At 55.2% G+C, this 23,263-nt stretch overlaps 2 protein-coding genes across 5 annotated transcripts in view; both read right to left on the reverse strand.

The window, feature by feature from the left end:
• CBY1 (chibby family member 1, beta catenin antagonist) overlaps positions 1–23,263 on the reverse strand; it is a 628,117-nt gene that overhangs the window by 570,447 nt on the left and 34,407 nt on the right. The window lies entirely within an intron of this gene.
• PICK1 (protein interacting with PRKCA 1) lies at positions 1,926–21,649 on the reverse strand. Of its 3 annotated transcripts, none has more exons than XM_050806215.1 (13): positions 21,564–21,649; positions 21,148–21,245; positions 19,630–19,741; positions 14,239–14,367; positions 9,854–9,920; positions 8,506–8,595; positions 6,733–6,786; positions 5,892–5,954; positions 5,021–5,154; positions 4,545–4,637; positions 3,819–3,869; positions 3,188–3,332; positions 1,926–2,762 (listed from the first exon to the last, which is right to left on the reverse strand). In XM_050806215.1, exons 2-13 carry the CDS (start codon positions 21,186–21,188, stop codon positions 2,494–2,496), a joined length of 1,248 nt encoding a protein of 415 aa, XP_050662172.1. In that variant the 5' UTR covers positions 21,189–21,245; positions 21,564–21,649; the 3' UTR covers positions 1,926–2,493. The 3 variants fall into 3 exon arrangements, with proteins under 3 accessions (XP_050662172.1, XP_050662171.1, XP_050662173.1); XM_050806214.1 differs by having other exon boundaries at positions 21,413–21,629; XM_050806216.1 differs by having other exon boundaries at positions 21,511–21,610.

The following is a 23,263-nucleotide window of genomic DNA, read 5'->3' on the forward strand; positions in this document are numbered from 1 at the left end:
ACTGTAGGCTGAGCAAACGACTCTGTCCCTGGGGTCCTGGGGGGGCCGGGGGGGACCAGGTGCTCAGTAACAACATGGGCCCTGCTGCCTTCCACTAGGTGGCCATGTCCCCTCACCTTCCCAGAGGGCATCTCTCCCCCTAGAGGATAAACTTGGGTGTCCAGGGCCAGGGGCTTTTGCTCTGGACACTGTGCTGGCAGCCAGGTCATCCGCTGATCCCAGCACCTGCCTTCTCCCCACGGAGTGTCCCACATCTCCCTCGCACTTTGACATCTGACCTCCTGCACTTGGATCCAGGTGCACAAATCTGGCAAGACGCGATCTATTCCCTCTACGCATTTATCCTCCTCCCATACATCACACCCCCCCTTTCTTTGCCTCCCTCTGAATCATCAGCGTGGTGAACAGGCCCCTGCAGAGGAAGCCACCTTCCCTCCGCAAACTCCCCTTGCCTTCCAGCCCAGTCCATAGTGACCCCTCCCCACTGGTCCCTGCTGGTCCTCATATTCCATCCAGGCCCCAGGAAGGTCTGGGGAGCCTCACAGATGCCTGGCCAGCTTCTGCTTATACAGCCTATGGCTTCCCCTGTGCCACTAGGGCAGCGACTACGTTTGACTTTATTTATTTATTGAAACGGAGTCTCGCTCTGTTGCCCAGGCTGGAGTGCAGTGGCACAAGCTTGGCTCACTGCAAGCTCCGCCTCCCAGGTTCACACCATTCTCCTGCCTCAGCCTCGGGAGTAGCTGGGACTACAGGTGCCTGCCACCATGCCCGGCTTATTTTTTGTAGTTTTAGTGGAGACGGGGTTTCACCATGTTAGCCAGGATGGTCTTGATCTCCTGACGTCGTGATCTGGCTGCCTTGGCCTCCCAAAGTGCTGGGATTACAGGCGTGAGCCACCGCGCCCAGCCCTTTTGACTTTGACACTTAAGAGTGCTTACTCTGTGCCAAGCCCTGTTCCAAGCCCTTTCTAGATGTTCATTTAATCTCCTAACAAGCCAATGAGGTAGGTGCCACACTTCAGATAGGGAAACTGAGGCCGAGAGAGATCAGGAACTAACCCAGGCTGTCAGTTCCAGCCTGTGCCCTTGGCCTCCACTCTGGCTGCCCCCTTCAGGGACGTGGTGAGGTCTGTCTGATGGCTCTGCGGGAACCCAGGTGGGCTCCTGGTGACAGCCGGCCCCTCCTCTATGTCCCACCCTTGCCAAGCCTCCCATTTGGGTTTGTGCCCAGCACTGCATGCTCAAAGCTCAAACCCTTTTTCCATCCTGGACTCAGCCCGCTTCGCACACCCTCTTGCCCCCTCCCATTATCAGGATGGCCATATTCATCATCCAAACTGGAACACGTTAGAGTGACAAGGGCCACTATGACTGATCACACCAGGCCGAGGCTGGCCAGGAGAAGCAGAAGTGGCCACCCTGTTTCTGCCACTCTGCAGACACTCCCCATGGCCTCTCTCCACACCTCTCTTCCCACAGCCCTTTCCCCATCGCCCGGGGCCACAGGTGCACCTGGAGTCAGCACTTGCCCCTTACCACCCTCCCCTACATGGGGGCTGTCGCCCTGGCTCCATGTCTGCCTGTCTCTTCCCCAAAGGTTTATTTCCTGTTGGAAGCACAGAAAGGTCACAGATTGGGGGCAGGGAGCGGGGAGGGTGAGATAGAAAAGGCTCCACAAAGCAGAAAGCTTTGGAGGCAGGTGGCAAAGTCAGGCCTTCAGGACAGATCTGAGTTAAATCCCACTGTGTCCCCACACATGGTGTGGCCTTGGGCAGGATCTTTGTCTGAGCCTCAAATCACCAGCGGTAAGGGGACCACAGTGCCAGCCCTGCAACGCTTCAGTGAGGTATAAATGACGCATAGCAAGGGCACTATGGTGGAGGAGAGGGGCAGACGAGGAGGGGCTAAAGCCACTGCGACCACTGCGCCATCCAGGTTTGTTTATTCGATACAGGCCCAGAGCCCAGCCCTCCTTCAAAGAAGTGGCCAAGCTGGGGGAAGAGAATAAATAAAGGCCGCCGAGGTGTGATGGGGACTGGACGGGCCGGTCTGGGGCGAGGCAAGTGTGCCCAGGAGACACTGGCCCCAACTTCAGCTGTCCATCGCTGGCCCCACTGCCGGCAGGCTCCGGGGGCAGTGCGAGTGCCCACAAGGAGCAGGGCCCGGACTCCTGCCACCTCCAAGTCCTTTCTTTTCCTTCCTGCCCTCCCTCTCCTTCCTAAGGCAGGTCCAGAGACCAAGCTCTCCCTCTGGCCAGGGAGCCGGGAGGGGAGGGAGGGTGGAGGGGCCAGTGTCCAGGTCCCAGGCCATGACCCTGGTGCCTGTCCTGGGCAGGAGCCCAGGTTCACTGTGCGAGGACAAAGGAGCAGGCAGGCAGGCGCCCCAAGCCAGCAGGCCTTTATGCGTCGCCCCCTTGCTTGGCGGCCCCGCCCCGCTCCCAGGCTCCGTCCTCCCACGCACCCTGCCCCCCGGCGCCATACCCGCGGGGCACTCAGGAGTCACACCAGCTTCCACCCTTGTCCAAGGGCCCAGCAGCCCCTCGTGTATCCCTGGACGGCTCCCCAGCTGCCGTGTCCTCCTCCTCCTCCTCCTCCTCCCCATCTGTGAACTCCTCCTGGTTGAGGCCGTAGGCCAGTGTGGTGTGCGCCAGGTCCACCTCGATGGGGAAGACGTCGGCATCCCGCAACACCGCGTAGCAGTCGTTGTAGTACTTAGACATGGTGGACACGAGGCGCTGCAGCTGGAACACGATGTCCTGGACTGGAGTGGGAGGTCGGGGGACAGGCAGCAGTGGGCTCTGGCTGCCTGCCTCGGAGGAGACTCTCCCAGCCCACCCGGCCCACCTCTCGTCTCCCCTGGGCTTCCCACTCGGGCACTTCCCTGATCCCTCATGACCCGGCAAGGGGCAGAGGCAGGGGCTGCCCAGCCCGGGGTCTCCCAGCTCCCAGTTCAGGGAACGCAGGAGGCTGCAGGGTAAATGGATCATGGACGGCCGCCCACGGAGCCCACATGCACAGGCCAGCCCCACCCACGCCAGACTCTGGGCAGGTGGCTGGGCTCCTGTAGGGGCTTCACATCTGGGCCGTGGCCTGGCCCTGAGACCTCAGGTGAGTACCTTACCCCTCTGGGCCTCAGTTTTCCCACCTCTGAAATGGAGAGGGGACGGGGAGGAGGGCGGCGCTCACCGTGCTTCTGGTCCAGCAGTTCCATCTTCTCCAGCACGTCCTTGCGCATCTGGGAGAAGCGGGCGCGCGCCTCCTGGCGGCAGCGCAGGATCAGGCGGTACTCGTAGTTGCCGGTGCTCACCCGGTAAAGGGGCTCGCCTAGGGCCTGGGGCGGGGGTGGGACAGGAGGGCCTGCTCAGGGACAGCCTCGCCCGGCACCCCACCGCGCTTTCACCCCACGGTGGTTCCTCATTCCTGAGACCTCACTTCTGAGACATCACTGTGCCTTAGAAGCACTCAGTGATAGCTTTGAAGAGAGGAAAACAACAAACCCACACCTCTGCCACATTCAATGAACATTGGCCACAAGATGGATCCCGACGGCAAAAACATCAAAAACTTAAAAATGCCTCGTAGGAGTGAAAAAAATCCGATTTTCCCTCCAAGAGCCCCCCAGACTGAGGAAGTGGTTCCCTGGCCAGGTGCCCAGCACCCCGAGGCCCAGCGGGACTGGGGAGGGTGGCCCCAAATCGCCAGGAACCAGAGTCCAGCCAAGTCCCCCAGGTCTCTCCCGGGTTGTCCTGAGCCACCTGCTATCCCTGGCAGATCAGGTAGGGGAAGGTAGGAGTCCGCCACCCCCTCCAACACTCACAATGCAGCTGTATTCCTCGTCATCCATCTCCTTCACCTTCAGGCAGTACGACTGTGTGAGACAGGTGAGGCTGTCAAAGTGGCTACCCCCACCCCAGGCCCCCAGCTCCACCCCCCATCACCCACACGCATCGGGAGAGGCTGGCACAGGTGTTCAGGGAGTCCCAGAGAGGCATGAGGCTGGGGGATGACCAGGGCCTGAGGCTTAGGCAGCCCAGAGTTGACCAAACTCAAGGCCCAAGAGATGCTCTGGGAAAAAAGGGGTCTGTCATTAAAGAAGCTTAGGAAGACCCTTGAAAATTCACACTGCACATGGGCCTATCAAAAGCTCTGAAAAGTCCTGCAGCAAAGGAAATTTGGCTTGCTTAATGGAGCATTTTCTCTCAATTCCTTTGACTATAGAATAATTAAATATAAAACTCACGAACATTCACTGACACCCACTTTACGCTCACTCACCTAGTCTAACCCATTGTTTAAAGGCAACAAATCCCAAGGGGTCAAAGTGCACAGAGCAAGAGCCATGCCCACCCCAGGCTCTCAGATGCTTCTTCGTGCAGGCGCATCAGGGCTTTGGATGCACCTCCCTGGGCCCCTGGGCCCACGCTTCCAGCACACATGCTGTCGGCTCTGGCTAGCCTCGCTTGCTGCGGTGTGGCTGACCGAAATGGGGCAGATCTCCAGAGTGAGCGCTCGCCCTAGCAGCCTGGGCACCTGGACTACTCACCAGGTACTCAAACTTCACGTCCAGGTACTTCTTGATAGTGAGGCGAGTGTCTGGGATGGCTTTGTTGAGGTACGTGTTCAGGTCCGTCAGCATCTGGAAGAAGGTGGGTGGATGCTGAGGCTGTCACGGCAGGGAGTGCCAGGGTGACAAGAATGGCACTGATGCATCACCCCTGCTGGTGGACTCAACCGTCAGAGCCAGTGCTCCCTGATCCCTCGTCTCTCTCAAGGATGAGAAGACTAGTGCCAGGCCCAGGGCAAGCTGTGACTCAGTAGTGAGCCAGGGTCAGAAGCCCACCCAGAGGTCAATGGCAAGGCCCAAGGAGGCGCAGTGACTCACCCACGGTCCACTGTGTGGGCGACCGAGCCAGAGGCTCTACCCAGGCACAGGACTCCAGCATAGGACCTTCTCTGCAAGCCACACTCTCCCCTCCCCACCCTCACAGGCCAGACACACGCGTGCTCAACGGGACCTACCGGCTTGATGGTTTTCAGAAGCCGAATGCCAAACTTCTCGATGCTGCGGTGGGCATCGGCGAACTTCACGAAAGCCTCGCTCGCAGCTGGCTGGGGCTCCCGCACCCCAATCACGGAGAACACGTCCCCAAAGGCTGCAGGACAAGTTTGCCTTGAAGGCTGCCCCTGCTTGGCCCCCTAATGGAGAAGCCAGGGGTTTGTTGGGGAGAAGCAGGGCAGGAGGCCTGGCAGGCTGGAGGCCAATGTCTGCACAGGGTCTACACCTCCAAGAGAGCTGGTCTAAACCCCCTGAAGGAGCTGAGTCTACACCCGGAGGAAACTGAACTGACACCTCCAAGAGCTGGTCTATTCCCCCGAAAGTCCCGAGTGTACACAGCAAGGGAGCGGGTCCTCATTCCCCAGAGGGACCAGCGAGAGAAGGCTGGGTCAAGATTTGAGGAGGTGGTGCCGCCTGAGGCAGAGCACTGGTCCGAGTCTGGACACCTGGATTGGAACACCAGCTCCACCACTGGGGAGCGGTGTGGCCCTTTCCTCAGTCTGGGCTTCATTTTCTGCAGATAGCTGGGGTCAGCTGCAGTCGGCCTGCCCAGAGTTACAGGTTTATCAGAAATATAAATAAGCAAGGGCCTTGTGCACTGCCAGTGGCAGTGTGAAGAAGACAGGGTGAGGCCTGTCCATCGTTGCGGCCCTTAAGAGGCCAGCTAATCTAGATGCTCCCCGCAGACCTATCGCAAATCCCAGCACCTGGGACCAGGCCCAGCCCAGGGCTGGCCTGAGGTCAGGCGCTGTGGGTCTGACCCACCTCAGCACGGGAGTGAGAGGCCCCAGGGATTGCCCAGGGTCATGCCACAGGTTTGGGGGATGCCATTACCCCGGTGAGTCTGCGACAGCTCATAAAAGGCCCGTAGGAGGTTCTTGGTGTGTTCCGTCATCCCTGTGGGAGAGACCGAGTGATGGGAATGGTGACGCATGGCGGGGACCACACTGGCCCAGGGCAATGCCTCCAACTGCCCACCCCACCTAAGGCCTCTGCTAGGCCCTGGTACACAGCCTTTCCCAACCACCCAACCACGGCCCAGGGGTAAAAGCTCAGTCCAACCCACCCCGTGAGGAGCCCCATCAGACAGGGGCACCAGGATTTTGTAAGATGCAGGGCACACAGCCTGCTGTGGGCTTTAGCCCTGGGACAGCATGGGATTCCGGGGGACTCTCACTATGTTTACAGATGCTATTCTCTGAATTTTTATGAGTGTCAGATTTTTTTTTTTTGAGATGGAGTCTTGCTCTATTGCCCAGACTAGAGTGCAATGGTGTGATCTTGGCTCACTGCAACCACTGCCTCCCTGGTTCAAGCGATTCTCGTGCCTCAGCCTCTCGAATACTGATTACAGGCACGAGCCATCATGCCTGGCTAATTTTTGTATTTTCAGTAGAGATGGGGTTTCACCATATTGGCCAGGCTGGCCTCAAACTCCTGATCTTAAGTGATCCGCCTGCCTCAGCCTCCCAAAGTGCTGGGATTACAGGCGTGAGCCACCGCGCCTGGTCCCTGAGTTATTTTTAAATTCAAAAGAAGTATATATATATTTTTAAGAACTCTTAATGCCCATGGTCCCAGGATTTTGTAGGTTGGTATTCCTAGTGCCAGCACCCCCACTGCCACTCTGCTGACAGCATGCTCCCTGGGGTAGAGCCAGTGCCGGGACGAGCACCTTTGTACAGCTCAGCGGTCCGCTCCAGCTCCTCTAGCCTCTTGACAAGCCCATCTGTGGGGATTAAAAGAAGAGGGGAGGTCAGTGGGCTCAGCAAGCCACAGGAGGCCCAGGGCCAGGCTGGGGAGGGGAGAGGCAGCCCCAGAGGAGAACCAGGATGGGAAAGATCAGGGGTCCCAGGGAGGGGGATTTGGCACCTCAGGTCAGCTGGGTTCAAAGATGTTTTGTAAATGACTAGGCCCTGCTCAGGGCCAGCGGAGGGTCCCTGCCTAGCAGGCGAAGCCCCTGCACTTCTATCACAAAGCCTGCTGGCAGCCGGGGAGGAAGGCTGGCAGGAGCCATAGGAATGGAGATGGAGCAGCCAGGCCGCCAGCGCAGGCAGGACGTGGTCCCTGCCTCCCAAGCACACAGATGGCTCAGAAGGGAAAATGCAACTTGGGGAGGGAAGGGGAAATTCAGGAAGGTTGAGAGAGCTCACACTGGGAAGAGGCCTTGGTGATCATATTCATTGGTTTAACTGGTGTTTCTTGAGCACCAACTGTGTGCCAGCCACCATGTCAGGCTCACTTTGAGCCAAGTCTTGCTCTCAAGGCTCAAAGCCCAGCAGAGAAGCCAGCCCAGTGGCCGGGTGATGGGCAGCGGTGTGATGGTGAGGGCTGCAGGGGAGAGGTGGGGCAGTTGGGCGCTCTCTGCTCCCCAGTCTCCTGTGTGGACCTGGGTCAGGGTTTTTGAGCAGAAGCAGGGAGGAGCGGAGGCTGTGTTCAGGCCTCTCTGGGCAGGGAGGAAGCTGTGCGACAGGCTGTCAGGGGAGGAAGGGAGCACTTCAGAGGTCTTGGTGAGGCTTTGGCCACCCAGTGGCCTCCAGAACTGGGCTCCCCAGAGCCTTAGCACCCGGCCAGCCGGCAGGAAAGGAGCCATGTAAGCGTCGTGCTGTTGTTTTTAGCTGGGTCATGGGACATCATGAGAGCTTCAATTTTAGAAACCCTATTTAAGGCCAGGGAAATTGCAAGGTTTGGGGGGAAAAACACAACAACCAGTTCTAATTTCATCTCAACGGCTGGTAACTACAGTAACAGGGATTTATAGGCACCAGGAGGCTGAAAATAGCAGCCGCCACTTTTGTACACCATTTGGAACAAGCTCAGACCCCACCCCCACTTCCCTAGCCAATAAAGCCCAGTGTGCCCAGCTGAGCCTACAATTTCTGGAGGTATTTATATCTACCCCACACGCACACTGCAGAGCTGCTGCTATTTTTAAACTCGGACTGGCGACGGTAGGAGTGGGACCGAGTGTTTCGTTGGCCACCCCGGGGAGGGGAAGTGTGTGCGCATGTGTGCACGCGTGTGTAAATGTGCATGTACACGCCTCCCCGCTCGCCTGGGCAGCCACCTCGAAGGGAGGACCTGCTAAGGCAAGGGCAGCAGCGCCACCTCCTGGACAAAGGAGGCGTGAGGTGGGCAGTGAGAGTGCTGGGGTGAGGGGTAAGGGGGCTGAGGGCAGGGGCAGAGGCACCTCCCCACACTGAGTCTGTTTCCCCATCCGTGACCTGAGGGACACGGGCTAGGACAGCCCAGCTGACAGCTGTGGACACTCCAGGAGCTGGAGAGGCCTCTGGGGATGCAGAGATGGTGACTTCTCAGCTCCACGGGCAGAGGCCAGGGTCAGGCCCACGGGACCCATAGCAGCTTGGTGGGCAGCCATGGTGCCCCTTCTGTCTTCCTAGCCTGGGCTTGAGTCCCTGGGGCCCAAGCTGGGTGGGAAGGGACTCACCATTGCACAGGATGGCCCGGCTCAGGCCAAGAGCATCTGCAGTCCCCGAACTCATGTTCTCCACCAGCCGGTGCTTGACTTTCTTCAACACTGAGCGGGGGACGAAGGACCTGGTGAGTCTGTGGCTGCCCAGAGGCCATCCCTGCCCCCAGCCGTACCTCCATTCACAGGGAGCATCCCACAGGGGGCAGAAGGACTGCTGGGGGTGGCTATGAAGTGGGGAATGTCCAGCGGGGAGGTCCTAGGTCCCTGTCCTATTCCCTCTGCTTCACAGAGGTGCTGGCAGTCTGGGCAGTTGAACATGGAGGGCTTCGCCCAGGGCCTGCTGCACATCAGCTGGTGGTCCTGAGAGCCCAGTGCCGCCCGGGCTCCGCACCGGCCAATGGAAGCCAAGGAGCCCTCTTCCCTCCTCTGTGTCACATCAGGACCTAGGGTGTCGCATAAAGGGGAAGGGGAGAAGAGGGGCCCCTGGGCTGGTTATGTGAAAGTAATGGACGCCATCAATGACCATGAAGCTCGGAGCCCAGACTCAATTACTGCATCTCACCAGCTTAGTCCTAGGAAGGGGACTTAGTCCTGTGTTGGAACGAAAGGGTTTCGGAGGAAGCTCCTGGACAGATCCAGGCTGCCCTTAGCCCCTTGGCCTCTGGCCCTAGGGTGTATGAAGAGGGCTGCCGGGCTCCAGAGCTGAGAGACCTGGGGGTGCGCTCACTAGGGGCTGCAGCGCCCTCTCTGGGTCTCAGGCTTTGATCCGTAATGTGAAGCGGCCGGTCCAGAGGACTCGAAGCTGCTGTCCAGCTCTTGAGTCTTAAAGTTTCTACAGAACCAAGGCTCAGCCCCTCTAACAGGAGGGACCTTATCCCAGGGCGCAGACCCTCTGCCCAGTGCCTGAGCTCCAGTTCAGATCCAGAGTCCCTGGGAGCTGAGGGCAGGAGAGGCCAGGGAGGAGTGCGGTCGTGCTAGAGGGCATGAGGTGCCAGGCCAGGGTTGGGCTGCTCTGCCTTTATGAAGAGGGAGGCCCTGGGCCGTGGAAGCCAAGGCGATGGCCTGCAAAGGACAACCCTAGGGTAGCAAGTTCCCAGAGGAGGTGGCCGAAGTGGGGAGGTAGGGGTGAAACACGGGGGAGTGAGAAACCAGGGACAGAGTACAGGAACAGATGCAGGGAGAGCACCGGGGGTCCTCCCAGGCCTTTCAGATTTGCTTGGTCAGAAGTCAGAGCCCACAGCCATGGAACTCTGGATTCTCCTGTCATAAAGGGGAGGGAAAGGCTGGCTGGGGCACTTCTCCGTTGGGCCAGGGCCCATCCAGGGAGGCTGCTGGACACCCGTAACTGCTCTGACCAGCTTACCAATGTCCAGGGACATGCCCTGCTTGGGGTCCGCCTGCAGCTTGTTGTAGTGGATGGTCACCTCCCCCTGGAAGAGCAGCACACACAGACTAGTGAGGGAGGCTCCAGACCCTGAGCCCTTCCCCGCCAAGACTGTTCTGGACTGAGAATCCTGAGCCCAAGGCCGGGCACGGTGGCTCACACCTGTAATCCTAACACTTTGGGAGGCTGAGGCGGGCAGATCACTTGAGGTCAGGAATTTAAGACCAGCCTGAGCAACATGACAAAACCCCATCTCCACTAAAAATACAAAAATTAGCTGGCTATGGTGGCGCGTGCCTGTAGTCCCAGCTACTCAGGAGACTGAGGCACAAGAATCACTTGAACCAGGGAGGCGGAGGTTGCAGTGAGCTGAGATCGCACCATTGCACTCCAGCCTGGATGACAGAATGAGATTCTGTCTCAAAAAAAAAAAAAAAGAATCCTAAGCCCCAGTAAGGGGCTAGGCTGAGAGCCGTGACATGGCCCCAGCTTGTGACCCTGTCTGCTCCCAGGCCCCTCCGTTTCTACTCTACATCCAAGCCCTGGGGAATCAGTGGGGACAGGGCCTGCACAGGGCCCACAGCCCGGTCTCTGATGTCTTGTGCTTCGGTCAGGTCAGGCTCTCCTTCTTCCCTCCCCAGGCAAACCACACTCCAAGCCTTTGCCGTGTCCTTTCCCTACACTGATTATTCCCTCCTCCCCCGCAAACCACCCCATCCCCAGGAATCCCTCTACTCATTGAACAGCTACATCTGAGCACTTGCTCTGTGCCTGGTGCTAGGGCACCAAGGGGAAGGGGAAGGGGAAGGGGCAGGGGCAGCCCCAGCCCCCAAGGCTGATGCAAATCAGGGAATGACACAAACCACTTTCTAACGACTGCTTAGGAGACACAGCTTCTCCCAAGAGGATTTCCCTGAGCACGGGAGGCTACTGTGTTCACCTCATCCTTGCAAACCAAAAACCCTTCAACTTGGGACCACATTCATCCAAATATAAAACAGGATTTAAAAATCAAGTCCCAAAGGGAAACCAAAATGAGAGATGCGATCAGAGTCAGAGGTGGGGTGTGAACCGCTCCCCCAGAATAAAACACAGGCGTGCTCAGGGGCCACCCACAGGGAGCAGCTGTAGGCTCACGGCAAGCGGGCTGCAGTGGGAGTCGGACCACAGGCAGGTCACTCCCCGCCTCTGGACACCTGTAAGACGGAAGAGTAATCCCTGCCCAGCACCCAAACAGGGCAGCTGGGCCAATGCCGCATCCCTGTCATGCTGTGTGCAAACACAAAGAGCTCTTGTCCTCACGGGCAACCTGAGGAGCTGCTGTGACCAAGCCTGAGAAGACAGGGAGGGACCTGACGAGCAGAGATGGGGAGGGGGGAGGGGCTGCCAAACAGGGCACACACAACCCAACTCGGCCAGAACAAGACCCCTGCACCTGTTCCCGTGATCAGTTCCTCTGCCTAACAGGTTACGCCTGGGGCAGTGATACCCAGACCATGTGGAGTGGACGCCTGGGGCAGTGATACCCAGACCATGTAGAGTGGACGCCTGGGGCAGTGATACCCAGACCATGTGGAGTGGACGCCTGGGGCAGTGATACCCAGACCATGTGGAGTGGACGCCTGGGGCAGTGATACCCAGACCATGTGGAGTGGACGCCTGGGGCAGTGATACCCAGGCCATGTGGAGTGGACGCCTGGGGCAGTGATACCCAGGCCATGTGGAGTGGACGCCTGGGGCAGTGATACCCAGGCCATGTGGAGTGGACGCCTGGGGCAGTGATACCCAGGCCATGTGGAGTGGACGCCTGGGGCAGTGATACCCAGGCCATGTGGAGTGGACGCCTGGGGCAGTGATACCCAGGCCATGTGGAGTGGACGCCTGGGGCAGTGATACCCAGGCCATGTGGAGTGGACGCCTGGGGCAGTGATACCCAGGCCATGTAGAGTGGCAGCTGGGGCAGTGATACCCAGGCCATGTAGAGTGGACGCCTGGGGCAGTGATACCCAGGCCATGTAGAGTGGCAGCTGGGGCAGTGATACCCAGACCATGTGGAGTGGACGCCTGGGGCAGTGATACCCAGACCATGTGGAGTGGACGCCTGGGGCAGTGATACCCAGGCCATGTAGAGTGGACGCCTGGGGCAGTGATACCCAGGCCATGTAGAGTGGCAGCTGGGGCAGTGATACCCAGGCCATGTAGAGTGGCAGCTGGGGCAGTGATACCCAGGCCATGTAGAGTGGACGCCTGGGGCAGTGATACCCAGGCCATGTAGAGTGGACGCCTGGGGCAGTGATACCCAGGCCATGTAGAGTGGCAGCTGGGGCAGTGATACCCAGGCCATGTAGAGTGGACGCCTGGGGCAGTGATACCCAGGCCATGTGGAGTGGACGCCTGGGGCAGTGATACCCAGGCCATGTAGAGTGGCAGCTGGGGCAGTGATACCCAGGCCATGTAGAGTGGACGCCTGGGGCAGTGATACCCAGGCCATGTAGAGTGGCAGCTGGGGCAGTGATACCCAGACCATGTGGAGTGGACGCCTGGGGCAGTGATACCCAGACCATGTGGAGTGGACGCCTGGGGCAGTGATACCCAGGCCATGTAGAGTGGACGCCTGGGGCAGTGATACCCAGGCCATGTAGAGTGGCAGCTGGGGCAGTGATACCCAGGCCATGTAGAGTGGCAGCTGGGGCAGTGATACCCAGGCCATGTAGAGTGGACGCCTGGGGCAGTGATACCCAGGCCATGTAGAGTGGACGCCTGGGGCAGTGATACCCAGGCCATGTAGAGTGGCAGCTGGGGCAGTGATACCCAGGCCATGTAGAGTGGCAGCTGGGGCAGTGATACCCAGGCCATGTAGAGTGGCAGCTGGGGCAGTGATACCCAGGCCATGTAGAGTGGACGCCTGGGGCAGTGATACCCAGGCCATGTAGAGTGGCAGCTGGGGCAGTGATACCCAGGCCATGTAGAGTGGCAGCTGGGGCAGTGATACCCAGGCCATGTAGAGTGGCAGCTGGGGCAGTGATACCCAGGCCATGTAGAGTGGACGCCTGGGGCAGTGATACCCAGGCCATGTAGAGTGGCAGCTGGGGCAGTGATACCCAGGCCATGTAGAGTGGCAGCTGGGGCAGTGATACCCAGGCCATGTAGAGTGGACGCCTGGGGCAGTGATACCCAGGCCATGTAGAGTGGCAGCTGGGGCAGTGATACCCAGGCCATGTAGAGTGGACGCCTGGGGCAGTGATACCCAGACCATGTGGAGTGGCAGCTGGGGTCTCAATGAACCTTGCTGCTTCCTTTTTTACAGCAGAGCTCTGAGCCCCAGCCCCAGGCCCCGATTTGTCCTATGGCTAAAGGGGCTGGAATAGGAGAATGTACAGGATGGGAATATTCCTCCCTACAGCAAGGAAGGAGAGAAGCAGGGACCACTCAGGAGCAGGACAGGAGGATAAAGGGGAGAGACGATGGAGCAGCGGCTGGCCTGGCTTAAGGCAGGAAGGGGGACTATCAGGGGTGCTAGAACCCGGAGGACAGAAGTGGGGCTGAGGGAGGTGGCTGCAACGCTTGGCCAAGCTCAACTCACAGTGGGGACCCCTGCCCCCAAGACTTCTAAATCACCCCGCATCGGCGCGCTGCCTGCACATCAGTTCTTTCACAATATTGGTTTCCTGAGACTCGCTAGCAGCCACATCGCTAGGAAATGGCAAAGGGGCTGCATGCTTGCTTCGGGAGAGGCCAGGATGCTGCCTGCCATTCCAGGAGGGAGTGTCCCTGCAGAGAGGCCTGGGCCTGTAGCAGCAGGGGTGGAGGGAAGCAGGGGCAGACAGTGTGTGACTCTGGTCCATAGAGCAGAAGAGCAGCTGGCCTGGGACGGGGGGTCTCTGGGTGTCGATGAGCCCAGGAGGCTGCGTGGGACCAAAAGTTCCTACAGGATGGGGAAAGGGTGCTCTTCCTTCTCTCTTAGCCCTCGCAGGCCCAGCATGACCCGGCTGACATTACTGGGTGTCTACTGACCCGGGTAGGATCACCTTGGACTTTTAGCTTCAGCTCCAGCGCTGACTGGACACATGGGCTTGCCTGAGGGATGGTTCCGAGTCTGTCAGCTCCCCGGGGGCTCACAGGGACCTTGTGGTCTTGCCGCCCACTCCCTTGCCAAGGTTCAGCACAAGTCCTGGAGCACGACTACTATTTATTGAATGAATGAGGGATGGACGAGGGAGGCTGGAGTGTGACCCTAACCCTGCACGTGCCAAGGAAGGGGGCGGTGAGGGCTGATACCCCTTGCAGGCCTGATGGGGCCTCTGGCAGCCTGGAGGTCTCAGAAGCATGTGTGGCTGCCTCTGCTGCTCTGCAGCAGCCCTTACCTTCACCTCCTGAATCATCTTCGCCACCTCCACCTTGGTTTTCCCTTTGATTGACCTGCCATTGACACCGGTGATCTCATCGCCAGCTGCCACTGTGCCGTCCAAGGCTGCTGGGGTGTTGTCAAATACCTGTGGGTGCATAAGAAGAGTGGTAGGGGAAGAAAGGGAGGGCTAAGATGGAACCTGGGAAGACACCTGACCACTGCCTGGCTCTGTCTTCCACTCTACCCTCTGCTCTCGTTTTTTGAGAACGCATCTCACTCCACCCAGGCTGGAGTGCAGTGGCGTGATCACAGCTCACTGTGGCATTGAGTTCCTGGGCTCCAGCAATCCTCCTACCTCAGATATACAGTCAAATGATTTTTTTTTTTTTTTTTTTTTTTTTTTTGAGTCGGAGTTTTGCTCTCATTGCCCAGGCTGGAGTGCAATAGTGTGATCTTGCTCACCACAACCTCTGCCTCCCAGGTTCAAGCAATTCTCCTGCCTCAGCCTCCCGAGTAGCTGGGATTATAGGCATGCACCACCACGCCCGGCTAATTTTGTATTTTTAGTAGAGACAAGGTTTCTCCATGTTGGTCAGGCTGGTCTCGAACTCCCGACCTCAGATGATCCACCTGCCTCGGCCTCCCAAAGTGCTGGGATTACAGGCATGAGCCACCACACCCAGCGTCAAATGATTTTTGACAAGGGTGTCAAGAACATTCAATGGGGAAGGACAGTCATTTCAACAATAGTATGTGAAAAATGAAGTTGACACTACCTAACACCATATACAAAAATTAACTCAAGGCCAGGCGCAGTGGCTCACGCCTATAATTCCAACACTCTGGAAGGCCAAGGCAGGCAGATCACCTGACGTCAGGAGTTCGAGACTAACCTGGCCAACATGGTAAAACCCCATCTCTATTAAAAATGCAAAAATTAGCTGGGCATGGTGGTGGGCGCCTATAGTCTCAGCTACTCAGGAGGCTGAGGCAGGAGAATCGCTTGAACCTGGGAGGCAAAGGTTGCAGTGAGCCAAGATCATGTCACTGCACTCCAGCCTAAACAACAGAATGAGACTCTGTCTCAAAATAATAATAATAATAATAATAACTAACTCAAAATTGATTAAAGACCTAAATGTAAAAGTTAAAACTTATAAAACTCAGAAAAACGCCTAGCCCAAAAGCTTCATGACATTCGATTTGACGGTAATTTCTTGGATATGACACCTAAGACCCAAGTAATAAAAGAAAAACTAAATAAATTGAACAAATTTTCAAACTGGTGCATCAAAACACACCATCCAGCCTGGACAATGTGGCAAAACCCAGTCTCTACAAAAAAATACGAAAATTAGCTGGGCATGGTGGTATACGCCTGTAGTCCCAGCTACTTGGGAGGCTGAGGTGGGAGGATAGCTTGAGCCTGGGAAACAGAGGCTGCAATGAGCTGAGATCCCATCACTGTACTCCAGCCTGGGCAACAGAGTGAGACTCTGTCTCAAAAAAAAAAAAAAAAAAAAGAAAGAAAGAAAAGAGAAGAGAGGAAAAGAAAAGAACATTATCAACAGTGTAAAAGGTAACCCACAGAATGGGAGAAAATATTTGCAAATCACATTTTTGATAAGGGATTAATATCCAGAATATATACAGAATTCCTAAAACTGTTTTCTTTTTTTCCTCTTAGCTGATTATGCTTTGTAGAGAATTCCTAAAACTCAACAATAAAAACCAAACAATCTAATTCAAAACTAGACCAAGGGCTGGGCATGGTGGTGCACACCTGTACTCCCAGCATTTTGGGAAACTGAGGTGGGAAGATCGCCTGGGCAATATGGCAAAACTCTACCTCTACCAAAAAAAAAAAATACAAAAATGAACCAGGAATGGTGGTGTGTGCCTGTAGTCCCAGCTACTCAGGGGGCTGAGGTGGGAGGATGGCTTGAGCCCAGGAGGTTGAGGCTGCAGTGAGCCGTGATCGTGCCACTGCACTCCAGCCTGGGCGACAGAGCAAGATCCTGTTTCAAAAAAAAGTTAAGATGGTAAATTTTACCACAATAAAAAAAAATAGAAAAAAACAGAACAGAGAATACAGAAAGCAGGATGTCATCATCAAGATACATGACAAGAAAGACACGGTGTTCCCAATGACATCACCCTCTGAGGATCTGGCACAATAAAAAAAAGACTGTGCTTGCAGCTATCATCACGACTCTTCCCAACACCAGAGACAAAAAGAAGGTCCTCAAAGTCCTCACAGATCGGAAATAAAACACATCACAAATAAAGGTTCACAAATAAGAATGGCAATAGCCATGTGACAGCAAAAGATAATGTGACAAGGCCATCACGCTTCACACAGGAATTACTGTCAACCTTGACATTCATTCTTGAATCTGATGAGCCAAAATGTCAACTGAAAGGAAAATAGGAACCACAATGACCAAATCAGGCAGACCCGAGGTCTCAAAAAACTGACATCCCACGTGCCCTTTCTCAGAAAGCTACAGGAGGATATTCTCCATGGGAGATCAGGGAGTAAACCACGAAAGGGACCCCCAAGATGGGGGAATCCAAAGAGGAGGGGCAAGGGGAGGGCACAAGGGGGAGAAACTACAGGGCAGAAAACAGACTGAAGAAGATGGGGCCAGGCACAGTGGCTCACGCTGTAATCCCAGCATTTTGGGAGGTGGAGGCAGGCGTATCACTTGAGGTCAGGAGTTCAAGACCAGCCTGGCCAACATGGTGAAACCCTGTCTCTACTAAAAATACAATTAGCCGGGCGTGGTGGCATGTGCCTGTAATCCCAGCTACTTGGGAGGCTGAGGCAGGGGAATCACTTGAACCCAGGGGCTGGAGGTTGCAGTGAGCTAAGATTGAGCCACTGCACTCCAACCTGGCAACTGAGCAAGACTTCATTTCAAAAAAAAAGAAGATAGGAAATTGTGGAAAACATACTGAGAAAACAAGAAGAGTGCAAAATGAAAAAAACAAAACAGGAAATTACCCCCACCCTCTCAAAGAAGAAGAAAAGGCCGAATTAAGAAAAGAAACACAGATTCCTCAGAAAGTTAAACATAGAGTTGTTTCGACTAGAATGAGAGCTCTGTAAGAGAGGGATGTTTGTTTTCTTCACTTTTTTATCCCTAGTGCCTACAACGAGCCTAGGAGGCACTTGGAAAAGATTTCCCGAACAAAATATCTGTTGTACTAATAGTAATTTAGCCAAAAACGGAAAAATAACTATGTTGGAAAGGTGAGATGAGAGGAAACAGACTGGTCAAGGGAAGAACTAAATTCTCATCTACCGGACGAGGCAAAGTCAATAGATATTTACAGGTGACAGATAAAGAAATAACAGGATAGGCTGAGAGTGGTGGCTCATGCCTGTAATCCCAGCACTTTGGGAGGCCAAGGCTGGTGGATCAGTTGAACCCAAGAGTTTGAGACAAGCCCGGGCAACATGGCAAAACCCGTCTCTATAAAACATACACAAAAATTAGCCAGGTTTAGTGGCACGTGCCTGTAATCCCAGCTACTTGGAGCCTGAGGTGAGAGAACCATCTGAGTCTGGGGAGGTCAAGGCTGCAGTGACCCATGACTGCACCACTGCACTCAAGCCTGGGCGACACAGTGAGACTATTGAGAAAAATGGAAGCCCATGCATGAAGAAACAGAGCAAGCCGGGTGAGGTGCGCAGGGGAAGGGCAGTGGCTTGCTATTATTTGACACAGGACTTTTAATGCTCTTGACTTTGTAGAGGCAAGTCACATGGCACTTTGATAAAAACAAAATTGAATTTTAAAAAATTGATTATATTATTATTATTATTATCGAGACGGAGTCTCACTCAGCTGCCCAGGCTGGAGTAGAGTGGCATGATCCCGGTTCACTGCAACCACCATCTCCTGAGTTCAAGCAACTTTCCTGTCTCAGCCTCCCGAGTAGCTGGGATTACAGGCACCCGCCATCATGCCTGGCTAATTTTTGTATTTTAGTAGAGACAGAGTTTCACCATGTTGGCCAAGCTGGTCTTGAACTTCTCACCTCAGGTGATCTGCCCGCCTCAGCCTCCCAAAGCGCTGGGATTACAGCGGGGAGGCCTTGCTAATGCCTCCTGGGTCACAGGAGGCCAAATGGCTCATGAAGGAGGCAGCACTGTGAGCAGAAGCAAGACCAGGTCAATCCTGGGAATCTGTCTTCGAGGCCTACAAACGACTCCTTAGCAAGATCCTCACAGAGGCCAGTTTCCTATCTGCCACCAGTGGCTACCCAGTTGAGAGGGTTAGAACGGGTCTTCCCAAGGCTACAGCAAGGTCACTGACTTGGATGAGCCACACAGTGAAGGAGCCCCCACAGCAGGTCTGTCAGCACTCCTGAGTTGCGGTGGACAGAATATCACCAGTGCAGCTTCCTCTACAAGACACACAAGAGTGTTCTTCACCACTGGTAGAGCATCTGGGGAAATGTACAGCTGCCTGGAAAATAACAGCAGCTACTGCTTAATGCATGTTTCTTTTTTTTTTTTTTTGAAACAGCGTCTCACTCTGTCATCCAGGCTGGAATGCATGGAATGCAGTGGCGTGATCTCGGCTCACTGCAACCTCTACATTCCAGGTTCAAGCGATTCTTCTACCTCAGCCTCCCGAGTAGCTGGAACTACAGGCGTGCACCACCACGCCCAGCTAATTTTTTGTATTTTAGTAGAGACGGGGTTTCACCATGTTGGCCAGGCTGGTCTCGAACTCCTGACCTCGTGATCCACCCACCTCGGCCTCCCAAAGTGCTGGGATTACAGGCGTGAGCCACTGGGCCCGGCCAATGCACGTTTCTTAAGTGCTAGTGTGTTATGTTGTTTTACTGACTTTTCACAGGAACCCAGAGACGATTATGTCTACATGTTTTAAATCCCCCCTTTCTAGGTGATGAAACTGAGGCCCAAAGAGGTTAAGTAACTTGCTAGTAAGTAGGGAAGAAGCTTGCATTTGAACTTGGGCCATTATTTCATCATATTCCTATGACACTTCATTTTGGCTAGTACCCAAGGCTGATGGTTTTGTTGATTCAATAGTCAATTTCTATTGCATGTCCACTATGTGCCAGGCACTGTACCTGGTGCTTACTGTAGTGAAAAAGCAAACCAGGACACTGCCCTCAGTGCAAAGAGTCTACTCTACTAGACAGAGGGCAAATAACAAGTACTAAGTGCCGAGAAGGAAAAAAACAGAGCGACATAGGGGAGAAGACAGGGCAGACCAATGCAGTGCAGGTGATCAGAAAGCCCCTCTGAGAGGATCAGACCTCAAGAATGAGAAGGAGTCAGCTATGCAGCGTGGAGAAATGAACCTGCCTTTGTCATGCCCAAGTAGGGATGTACCTTGTGCCCCCCTTCCAAAGCGCCCAATACCTGGACGATATAGAGACAGGGACAGTACTGGGCCCCTCCTCCGATGCTGATCCCGATCAGGTTCTGAGCATCCTTCTGCAGGGTCACCTTCCCAGGCACAGTTGGGATTCCGCTAGAAAGAAAAGCAAGCGAGGCTGACTCTCCTGGCGGAAGGATGACTGGAGGGGGTGGGCCCTCCAAAACTCCCGAGGGGCTCCACTGGCTGCCCAGCTTTTTCTCTCCCTCCCTTGGACAAAACATTTTGTGCTGAAACATGCACAGCTCTTGGAATTAAGCAGATGTGGGATCAAACCCCAGCTCTGCCATTTATCAGCTACAGAACTTGGTTTCTTTTGAGGCAGAGTCTTGTTCTTGTCGCCCAGGCTGGAGTGCAATGGCACAATCTTGGCTCAATGCAACCTCCGCCTCCCGGGGTTCAAGTGATTCTCCTGCCTCAGCCTCCGGAGTAGCTGGGACTACAGGCGCCTGCCACCATGCCTGGCTAATATTTTTTGTATTTTTAGTAGAGACGGGGTTTCACCATGTTGGCCAGGCTGGTCTTTTAACTCCTGACCTCAGGTGATCCGCCTGCCTCAGCCTCCCAAAGTGCTGGGATTACAGGCGTTAGCCACCATGCCCAGCCAGCTATGGGACTTGGGTAAGTCACCCTCTTACCCAAGCATCTCAATTTCTTCATCCATAAAATGGGGATGAGCACCCTTATCAGAGTTCTTCTAACCATGCATGGAGGGCGCTAACAGCGACCCAGTCCACAGCAGGCACTCCATAAAAACAGGTCTCCCTTCCCTTTCATTTATTCGATCTCTGAGATTTGAGCCAGGTTCTGTCCTTGTCACCTTATCAGGCATCTATGGAATATGACGGCCACCTACTCCAAGGAGTCTTCCTCTATTAAACCATCTACCTCCCACCTCTCAACTGCTCAATTACCTCTCAGTTTCCACTATAAATTAGCATTGACTGGTGTTTTATGGTAAGTACTCACGCTGATTCACTTATTCATTCAAAAAAATTTGCTAACAACCTACTGATGTCAAGCCCCTTACTAAGTGCTGAGCACAGAGCAAGGCATTGCACCCACTCCTTGATCTGAAAGAGGATATATTCTAATGGGAAGACAAATCTAATGTTTGAAAATCTGTCCTACTAACGATCTATGTTGGGAAAGAAGGTGTGTCTACAATATTCCTATTAAACCTTCAAAACCTGGTTCAATTGCTACCTCCTCCATGAAGCTTTCCTTGACCACCCCAGCAGAAGCACTGCTCCATCTGCTTTGCTCTTCTTGTCACCAAGTCATGCTAATAGTGCCCTTACGGCACTGAGCTGTGATTATCCTTTTAACTGTCCACAGCCCCCTACAAATAGTGAGCTCCTGGGAAAGCGGGGTCCGTTGCTGCTTCAGTACAACACCTGATCCACCGCTGAGAAGCAAGGCTTTGTGGGACTGGGAAGTCCTGGGAAATGAGAAACTTGGGGATCCTACACTGCTGGAACTTGGGGGAATAAAATACTCACAGTTTATCCTCTTCGATGTCATAATCCAAGTCTGCAAACATGGTTCCGAGAGTTGGAGTGGGCTGGCTAACTGCCCAGCTCGGTAGGGGAATGGGGAACTGGATCCGGGAGAGAAAGGAGCATAGGATTTAGGGAACCGAAGTGCATAAATGCCAACGCCACCCCTCCCTCCATCACCCTCATACGGGACAGCAGGGCCCTCCTCTTCCCCTCTGGAGTGGGATGGGACAGTCTCCGGGTGGGGGGCTGGGTAGGTGATTCTTACTAGGTACAAAGGGGGACTCCAGGCCAGGGCGATAGGCTCAGATCCCAGAGCCCGCCCCACGGGTCTCCAGGCCCTGAGGAGCTGCCTCTGTCGCTCACCGGAAGCGTTGGTACCACAACCGGGTCCGGGCCAGGCTGGTACCTGAACCCACCTGCCGTTCCACCTGGCGGTGGCCGCTACTGTCACGTCACTTCCGGCAGGACGCGGAAGTCCCGCCTTTTCCCACACTGGATATTTGCTCCAATCCCTGCAGACAATCCTTCCCTTCCCGGCTCTCGGGACGCTCGGAACCAAGAACAAGAACAAGTATTGGCGGAAGCTCGCCGTTAGTAGGAACAAGCGAAAACAGAGGAAAGGTCTGGACAGGCTGACAGCATCTAACCCCGCCCTTTGCCCTGCTGCCGCCGCCATCTTGGGAAGGGCAGGATTGGTCCCAACTTCTTCAGCCGCACGCAGGGGCCCGCGCCTACCCGGCGGTTGCCATGGCAACGAAAGCATCCCTGAGCTGGGGTTACCTCCGGCGAGGCTCAGTGGACTATAAACCGCGAGACATGCCCTTTCACCCCTTCACCACCTGGGCCTGTGACTCCCCTACTAGAACGGCCCTTTGAGGTCCCAGCCCATCCCAGTTTCGCCAACTTAAGTGCCAAAGAGCAGGGAGTGATTTTGTGCGGGGCCACACACAGTTGGTGTAAGATCTGGATCGTGGCCCTGAAACTCCCGCCGCCTAGTCTAGGGGTCTTTGAATGTCCAAACACTAAACAAAGAGCCAGGAGAGGTGTATTCAGTGGGTCTTACTATTAAGGACAGACTGGACATGCTCCCTTCCCTTTATGTGCCTCAGTTTCCCCATAGGTAAACTAAGGCCATTGAGGTAAATGCTTTCTATGGTATATGGTGAAAGATTTCTCACACCCCCTCCTCCTTCCTTAGTCCTGAGGAGCAGCCTAACTGGGGTCCCAGGGAGGGTCACAGTCCCCATGTATCTGAGGCTCGGGAAATGCTCTCAGTGCTCCCCAATTGAAGAGTCCGAATCTTGTCTCCTCGCCAGCCTCTGCTGCCACTGCTACTGTGTAAAGTGGGTTCCCTGAGGGAGGGTGGCTCTCCTAGAGCCACAGCCAGGCATCCACCTCACCCGGCAGCATGGGGCCAGGCCCATCCAGCTTGCTTCCCCAGCTGCCCCAGGAGCCATGGAGGAAAGATATAGAAGGATGATTGCCCACATATCCCACGGCCGATGGAAGCCCCACCCTACTCTCTCCTTAGGTGGCTAATTGAGTCTGGACAGATGTGCAGAATGCCGTGACAGCAACAGCCTTCCCACTGTCCACCGCTCTCCAGTCAGATCACTTTCACAGGATTTTAAAGCTCACCATCACCCTGTGAGAGGAGACAAGTCTTGCCAGCCACATTGTGCAGGCAAGGAAACTGAGGCCCGGGGAAGCCTCTTCCTCTGGTATCATAGCGGCAGGGCGAGGGCTGGAAAAACCAAGCTCTGTTTCCAGGCCAGAATTTTGGTTTCAAAAAGCAGCAGTCTAAGGCCAGGTGCAGTGGGGCACACCTGTAATCCAAGCTATTCGGGAGCCTGAGGCAGGAGAATTGAAAATGGGAGAGGGAGGTTGCAGTGAGCTGAGATCAGGCCATTGCACTCAGCCTGGGCGACAGAACAAGACTCCATCTCAAAAAAAAAAAAAAAAAAAAAAAAGGCAGCGGTCTCCAAACCCAGGTGCCTCAACATGGATTGTGGCTCTTCCAGCCCATGACGATGCTAGCTCAAGCCCAGGCTCTGCCATTTTGTAGCTGGGAGGTCTTGAGTAAGTCACTGTCTCACTCTGAGCCTCGGGTACCCGT

This window comes from Macaca thibetana, chromosome 10 (assembly GCF_024542745.1).
Source record: "Macaca thibetana thibetana isolate TM-01 chromosome 10, ASM2454274v1, whole genome shotgun sequence".
Taxonomy (NCBI): Eukaryota; Metazoa; Chordata; class Mammalia; order Primates; family Cercopithecidae; genus Macaca; species Macaca thibetana.

Excerpts from the sequence above, each read along its gene's own strand:
- PICK1 (XM_050806215.1), bottom strand. The coding sequence starts at position 21,188 with ATGTTTGCAGACTTGGATTATGACATCGAAGAGGATAAACT. Across the intron at positions 8,596-9,853 it reads GGGCATGTCCCTGGACATTG|TGTTGAAGAAAGTCAAGCAC; the intron begins GTAAGCTGGTCA and ends TCCCCCGCTCAG. Across the intron at positions 5,155-5,891 it reads GCTGTCGCAGACTCACCGGG|CCTTTGGGGACGTGTTCTCC; the intron begins GTAATGGCATCC and ends CTTGTCCTGCAG.